Source organism: Oryzias latipes, chromosome 12 (genome assembly GCF_002234675.1).
Source record: "Oryzias latipes chromosome 12, ASM223467v1".
Lineage (NCBI taxonomy): Eukaryota > Metazoa > Chordata > Actinopteri > Beloniformes > Adrianichthyidae > Oryzias > Oryzias latipes.
In genome coordinates, this window is record NC_019870.2 from 1,698,622 (window position 1) to 1,706,985 (window position 8,364).

General features: G+C 43.5%; 1 protein-coding gene across 1 annotated transcript; it reads right to left on the minus strand.

The window, feature by feature from the left end:
- Positions 1-980: 980 nt before the first annotated feature.
- On the minus strand, positions 981-7,180 carry LOC101158291 (ubiquitin-conjugating enzyme E2 L3). The gene is made up of 4 exons (XM_023960390.1): positions 6,933-7,180; positions 2,633-2,728; positions 1,706-1,892; positions 981-1,621 (listed from the first exon to the last, which is right to left on the minus strand). Exons 1-4 carry the CDS (start codon positions 6,957-6,959, stop codon positions 1,467-1,469), a joined length of 465 nt encoding a protein of 154 aa, XP_023816158.1. The 5' UTR covers positions 6,960-7,180; the 3' UTR covers positions 981-1,466.
- Positions 7,181-8,364: the final 1,184 nt, after the last annotated feature.

Consider the following 8,364-nt stretch of genomic DNA (forward strand, 5'->3'; position numbering starts at 1 on the left):
CCAGATGGAAACGGCTTTAGTCCGGCTCGCTCCGGATCTGTTTTAGCAGAACGTTCATTCGTCTTCAGCCCAACGGTGACATTTATTGAAATTTAAAAACAGTCACTATTTTTTTTATTCAATTAAAGACTCGATATTCCACATGTTTTAAAACTTACCCCTTTTTTCTGCGTGTTCAAACTTTCGGATTAAAACATCTGGTGTAAATTTCCCATAAGCCTCTGCAAGAAAGTTGTTTATTGATGCTCACTAGGTTGGTGAATATGGACCACACTGCATTGTAGTTTAAATGAAATCAGGAGTTTGGAATCTTCCTGATTTCTAAATGATTGACTGGATCTTAGAAGTGGACTAAGTGACTCCTCCCCCCTGGCGTTCCAAACAGGAAATGGCTCCAAGAAACCAAACCTCTAGAGAAATAACCAGCTGTTCCTCCGTCATTCTATTGGTCAGAAGATCAATCCTGGATCTGATACCTTTAACATCTCGATAACCCTAATGTTTCCAATTATTTTAGTCAAACTGACCAGACGCCTTTATTAAAGTAGGCGGAGCCTGCTGCCCCAGCGCCCAAAACAGACCGACAGATTTTGTGGGACCCGCTTTCAAGTAGTAGGTGTGGCCTTTCAACAAGCTCACCCCTGATTGGAGAGAGTGGTTGCCATAGAAACGGATACAGCCCGCAGGACATCAGAGCCCTGAAATGTTTAGCTTCTGTATTCGTTAGCTAAAATGCTACACGCTTCGAGCGTTTCCATGGTTTCCTGCTGACGAGTCGCGGCGGTCCATTAGCTCAGGTTCTTGGGGTTCCGTGTCTGAAACGCCGTTTGCTTTGACCAGCTGCTTCCTGTTGTCGTGTGAACAGCGATGCTCATCGCAGCTCCTGGTTCCTTCATTGTTGGTTGGCTGAACGACAGAACCGGACCCGTTGGTTCCGACAAAAGCGGCGCCGGAGCCCAAACACGCAGTTTGAAGCCAACGGAGGTGGAAGAATTTTAATTAGAGGAATATTTTCTTTAAAATACAAAAAAAGAAAAAAAACTCTGAGCGTAACATTTGGATATGTTTGCATGTCGTTTCTCTGTTGACGGAAACCAGCTGGAACCGAACAGAACCAAGGCGCCGCGCGGCGTTCACGGCTCCACAGGAACCGGCCGGTTCCTCCCAGAAGAGATTCAACATTTACAGAAGCAGAACAAGGTTTTTTCTTTTAATGGACTTTCTATGATGCCACCTCGGACTGTTTTCTGGGGTTTTTTCTAAAAACAAATCAGTAGAAAGAAGTCAAAAACCACTAAGGGTGACACCTAGAGGCCAGAGCCGGCTACTCACCAAAAAGTCCTGCTTTTTTTTTGTGGCAAACAGAAACAAAAGCCTCTATTATCGACGCGAGTGCTAAACGATGCAGGAACACCAGAACGGGGCATCTCTGTGGGACGCGGGGGGAGAACAGAGACGGGGGCGTGTCAGTCCACGGGTCGCTTCTCGCTGTGTTTCTTTGTGAATTCCTCGGCGTTCTTCATGAACTTGGCGCGGTCTTTGGTGTACTCCTCTGCCAGGTCGGTCCGGAGCGGGTGCTCGGGCTGGGGGGTGTTCACCAGGGCGATGAGACACTGGATCACTGCAACACAAGAGGCAGGCGCGCGTCACCCACACGCACGCCACGCAACGCCGGCCCTCCTCCCTCCGACGCCCAAACGCTCACCTTGGAGGGTCCTGGTGGCGGGCTTCCAGTTCTCCACGCTGATGATGGGCAGGCACACCTGGCCCTTCTCGTCGATGTTGGGGTGGTAGATCTTGGTCTTGAAGGAGATCTTTGGGGGCTTGAAGGGGTACTCTGCGGGGAAGATGATCTCGATCCGGAACGCTCCTTTGTCGTAAGGAGGACAGTCCTGAAAGGCAAGCGTGAGGAGAGCGTCGGTTTGGGCGGGAAATCACCTGCACGACGGTGGAAGTCCATCATAACCCGGCAGTCTGTCGCGTTTCTACCCGACAGACTTTTCCCCCTGGTTTCCATAGCAACCAGCAGCTCTGCTAGCATGACGAAAACATGTCGGAGGACGTTTGCTGTTGGAAACCGCGAGGTCACCACAGGAAGTGACCAGAGAAACGGTTTGACCTCCACGTGACGCTGTGTTCAGGGTCAATCTGCAAGAACGCCGCGAGCTTCAGGCGTTTCACTTCACAGCTGAAGCCGCAGATTCATGGCGGTAACAGTCAAAGAGTTACAGTTTGCTTTTTAGGTGTCGCCGGTGACGTCTCTGGGGTTAAAGGGTTAAATGGGCGCTGCTACTGTAGCGTCCCGCTCCGCCTCAAAGCGGCGCCCTGCACACTGGCGGGGTTTTTACAAAACCTTTTTCAGGATTGGACATAAAATGTATCATTGGCTTGTTCGGTTGGGCTGAACTCTGCTTGGTTGTCATGGCAACACAGAGTCCACTTCACCCGAAGTGAAGTGATAACAGTCTTCTTAGCGGTTCGGGACCAAATGTTGGAGGGTTACGGGATAAATGAGCGTTAGCTGACACGAAACGGGGAGAGGAAAGAGTCCGTTTGGCTTCGGAGGAAGCAGGAGTCGGTGGGGAACTTTCAGAATAAAAGCTGAAGGTCGACCTCCAATCTCAGAACTTACGGGAACGATGAGTCCTTGCCAGGTCAAGATGTTTGCTTCGTCCGCCTGGATGTTGCGGAAATGCTTCATTCCAGACTTCCGGATGTCTTCAAGTTCCTGCATGAAAGGCAGAGAGGAGAGAACGTTGACCACAGGAGAACGTTGGCTTCTCCTACAGACGGTTCCACCCGACGTGGAGCCGACCAGAAGCTGAGAAAAACACTTCAAAGTCTGGAAGTAACCACTAAACTTCTGACAGAATCAAACATGGATCTTCAGGGACTCTCTGGCACCGATAAGTTCACGACTTCCTGTAGAGGCGGTGGCTCCTCCCACCACTAAATGACTTTGAATATTCTCAGCCTGCCAGTCTTCTTTGTTAAACTTCTGGACATGAATAAATGTAAAAATAATCACAATTTAAGGAAATTACAATTCAGAAGCCACATTTCAGTCTAGACAAACTGATGACGTCACTCCTGGTCAAATAAGGAAAGCATGAGGCGGAAAAAAACAAATTCATCATTTAGTTTAGAAATGAGAGAAACAGATGAAACGTTGAAAATATTCAGACTCCTAAAAGTCATACTTTACTTTAAACCGTTTTGGATTTTTCCTAAAGTTCTGAAAAGTTTTGGAAAACCTGATCCCTGTCAGACAGGAAGCTGCGAGGAGCGTCGGGGGAATCCTGACTCAAAAGTGAAAGAATTTCTCTGACGTCACAGACGGTTTGAGCGGCTCTCGTCAGGGGAAGATGTGAAGCCTCCAAAGTTCCCCTGGAAGGACAGAAAAACCCCCCAACTCTCACAAACGTCCCGCCCAAACCAGTCGGCTTCTTCTGGATCCCTTCAGGAATCTGTGACGGATGAAACCCAAACTGATCCAAAAGAAGCTCTGATCCGCTTTCTGAGCGGAGAAAATCCTCAAAATGAAGAAACGAGGAGCAATGAAAGAGTAAGGAAGCCGTGATTCTCCTTTTCTCAAAGTTCTTCCTTCAGAAAGTTTCCCTCAGCCTGCAGGAATCCAGTTTTTCTGCAGCTCTAATCAGCATTTTTTACATGAAAAATGATGGTTTTTATTCATTTAGCTTTTTATGGATTTACGTTTGTGTCATCGTTTCCATTTTTCCTGCATTTGGTGTGAAAAACCAGAATGAGGCACAAAAATACCACCTTGGTTTACAGAACTGGGCGTGGAAACTTTTTGAGCAGGTTGAAGCATCCCAATCCTGAGGAAATCAGACGACACATTCTGGCAAACATGAAGGCGAAACAACAACTGATGGGTCCAAAACCCATCAGAGCAGATCTGAACACTGGGCTTTTATTCTGAAAGATTTGTAAACATTTACCTTTTTCTCACTTATTTGTTTGGGCATTTCAATTAGAAACCCCACCACAAATTAAACTTTACGACAGAGTTTTAGGGCCACAAAAAAAATAAAAAGAAAATTGCGAGATTTTACGGCGTAGATTTACGCGAACAAACTCGTTATTTTACAAAATGAAAGTGGAGGCGATCAGAGCAGCAGGAGAACGCCGCGCAGCAGCAGAGCAGACCCACTAAACTCAGTAGAACAGGTGAGCTGAATGTTTATTGATTCCAAATGTTTGGAAACTCATTAGTGTGATTTACGATTTATCAATGATTTATTTATTGATGGGTGGTTAGCAGGATCTCTGCAGCCCAATGATGAAGACGTCGGTGTCCCTGCAGATAGATGTCCACCTCAATCCTTTCTGCCTCCACCAAAGACCAGGGGCCTCATTTCTAAAACTTTGCGTAGGATTTGGTCAGAAGTGGCGTACGGATGAAACATAGGACGTGCGTACGCACAGAAATATTGGGATTTATAAAACCGTGCGCACGCACATCCTACGCATCTTTCCCTTAATAAATCACAACCAATTCTAAATGCTGCGCAGCTTTTGCGGCTTCATGACACGCCCATAGTTGTCCATAAATAGTCCGTGAAACGCCCACAAATGAATATTCATTGATTGCGGAACCATGGCGAACACAGAGAGGAAAACAAAAAACGTAACTTCACTCAATGTGAAGTAGAAGTTATCGTTGGCGAGGTGGAAAAGAGGAGAATAATGTTGTTTGGAGGGCACAGTGTGGGCATTAGTAATGCCAAAAAGGCACGTGAGTGGCAAACGGGGGCAGACGCCGTAAATGCTGTAGCCTCACAACCATTCGAGGTTGTGAGGCCAATATTGCAGAACATATTTCACTTTTCTTTTTGCAAATAAGTGTTCATTTGAATTTCTGTTGTAATTTTCGTTTGATCTTTTTTGTTTGTTTCACTGCTGATCGATCAAACGGGTGTTGGTGTAGCTGTTAATTGTCAGACTTGCTTTGTGAAGTCTTCATGTTATTTCTGAGAGGCAGTATTGTCATTTTCATTTTCACGTGTTTCTTCCATCTGCCGACGGTGTCGCCATTTCTCATTTCACCCGTTTTTGTGCGTACGCCTGGGTCAGAGCTTGAAGGACCGCACATTTTCCCGTCAAGTTTGCTTTTTATAAATCTCAACTATTGCGTAGAGAGTGGCGTACGCCTTCTTTTGTGCGTACGCAACCTATAGAAATGAGGCCCCTGGTCTCTATGTCTGTGTGAGGCTTCCGTCTGAGGAGGAGGAGCACTTTCTGGCATTTTCAACGTTGTAATGCTAATATAACAGACTATTTTCATTCATCTCTATTGTTTTATGTTGAAACAGGACGTTTCATCTGGAGGAGGGGGCGTATGGAACACTGTTTACTTCCACATTGGTGTTGGGATGACAGGTTCATGACGTAAGGTGACAGATGAACTTCAGGTTATGTGAATGGAAAGGAGAATAAAGGCTGCAGTGGTCCTCTACACCAAAACGTGTCTCTGAGCTCCTTATTTTACAGATGACACTCCGCTTTACCGACACTGAACCCCGGAAAGACGGCTACACCGATAATAATCTGAGTTTGAGTCGTCAAAAGGTTCAGAATCTCTTTGTTTTATTAAACCTATCCGTAAATAAAGCTTCACAAAAGGCTCCACATCTTTCATCTTTAAGCTAGGCTCCAATAAACGGAAAACGTTGGTGATTTTTCCTCCTTAATCTATGACTTCTTTCTCGAAAATTTACAAGATTTTAAGTAGTAAATTTATGACTTTCTTTCTAGTAAATTTACGGCTTAAAAGTCGTAATTAAAAAGTTTATTTTTTGTAAACTGGCACTAAAACTCTGTCGTAAAACTTATACCAGTCATGTTTCTTTATCAGTGGAAAACAATCCTAATTTCTGTCTTATCCCCCAAATTCTTACGTTTTTGTTTCATCTCCTAAATTGTCTTCAGGTTCTGAAGTCTTGTTAATCCGTTGGAAAATGTGTAAACATTTGAACGTCCATGATGTTTTTCCTGCATTTGGTGTGAAAACCAGCAGAAGAGGCACAAAAACATGACTTTTCATGAACACTCGTTCAGTCGTTTGGCTGTGGAAGCTGTTTTTTTAAAAAGTTTGACACATATCAGCTAAGATAAAAAAAAAAAAAGACGAGACATTCTGAACAACATGATAAATAAATAAGGTCTGATGGTTCCAGAGGAGCAGAGCAGATCTGCTGGAAGGACAGGAAGACTAGGCTTTTATTCTGAAGGTTTTCTAAACACTTCCTTTTTGTTACTGTTCTGTTTGGGCATTAAAAACACATTTTTACTTTAAAAACAAACATTTTTTTCTCCATAAATGAAAGTTAAATCAGTGATCTGTTTTTTTTATTACCCATCAGTCACCGCTTTCTGTTTCGTTTCTCCTCTTCAATTGTCTCCTGGATCAATCCATCTGGTCATTTTCGTTTAAAGAAAAGACTTTAATGTTTGAACTCAAAGTTTGCTTCAAAACCAGAGTTCAGTCGGAACGCGACAGACGCACGAGGCTGCGTCATTTCGCGGCTTTTGCGGTGGACACGGCAGAAACCTGAACCTTGGCAGATTATGTATCTGACTTATCAGCAGGGCCGTGACGTCACGCGGCTTCGTGTTTTCTGCTCGGGTGTTTTTCTTTTATTTCCTCCCGCAGGCGCGGAGTCACGGAGCCCCCACGCGGCTCCCCGTCCCCACGTGGAGCCGCGTGGGGGCGCCGAGCGGCGGCCGGCCCTCCTGCCTCCCCGGCCTCCCTGTCACCGTCATTATCATATCCCGTCATCTCGTCGGACAACAACGCCGGCATTCGGTGTTTACTCCGCGTGCGCGCGCGGATCCGCCCCCAGACGTTACAGGCGTTTTACAAGTCCGTTTTGGTAACAACAAAATAGCGCTAAAGTGGCGTTTCTTACCTTACACAATCTCCTGGTCGAAGTCATTGTAGGCTGATTTCGTCTCCTTCTTCCTGTTTCTCTCCGCGGTGACTCCCTCTGCTCCTTCTTTTCACCTCAGACTGACGGACAGCACCGGCGGAAGTACCGCCCCCTACCGGGCAGGAGGCCAACTGCAGGCGCAGGAGGGGATTTCACAGAAACGAAACGGAATCTCAACAAAAACATTTTAACTCCTTTTTTTTGGTTTCAAATTCAAATAAAACAACGAAGCATCTAAAACTAAAAAACTAAACAAACGACTGTAAAAAACATTCCAAAAGTTTGACTTGAGTGTCTGTTTGTTTATTTTGAAAACGGGAATGTGTACACACCCAGAAAAAAACTAAACAAAAGAGCTTTATATAGAAACAAAAAAACAAGACAGAAAAATAAAAAATTGAGTAGATAAAAAAATACACTAGAAAACTACATCTTAGTTACATCCTTCAGAGTGTTTATTAATAGTCCTACTTTATGTTTACATTATACCTGTTAATAATGTAATGTCTTTGTTTTGCTAATTTACATTTACATTACATTTTTACGCCTTTATAATGTTGCCATACACTTCTCATTTATGTTTATGTTGTAGTTTAACTTGTTTTATAGTGAAACACACACTGGTGCTTCAGCAGAGATGCTTTTGAAACTGCAATGTTAAATCAACCAAAAATAAAAGTAAAGTAAAAATGATGTGATGCTGTTTTAGGGAGGAGCAGGAGAAACGGAGCTTCTGTCCAGATTACAAAACACCAAGCCGGAAATATGAGAGCATCAGACAAAGAGCGTAAGGTGGAACCAAACAGACATCAGAGCTGTTTTTGGGACCAAAACACACAAACTCCACAAACCAACAACCTGCTGGATGTGATAAAATCCACAGACAAAATGAATCATTTTATCATAAACGGCCAAAACCTCACAGGAATCTGTTTGTTTAACAAAACTGTGTGTAAATGCCTGAAGAAGGAAATAAGACGATTCGTCACGAGGAATTCTGGATTTTGTTTTCCTTTATAATAGACAAGAAAACAATGTCGGGTAAAAAATAAATAAATAAAAAATATGGTTAAAACATGTTCAAGTTATAACTGTTGTAAACTATTTTTCAAAGTATTTATTTATATTTTTAATACTAACATCAATAAAAGACATATTTGTTTAAATAAAGTTATGAATCGGTAGAATTTTTTTTAGCACTTTTCTCTAAACATTGTTAGTGTTGCTGCTGTCAGTTATGCTTTAGGCAGTCATGATTCAAAATAATAAATAATAAGTTTTGTTTCAGTGAGATTATAACTGCTAATGAAACATTTAATGATGTCAGATCAACGATCAGAAATACAAAGATCTGATAAAAGTCATCTTTCCTTTTTAGTTTAGCTTTTTCTATGTGGCAGCTTAAAGAATG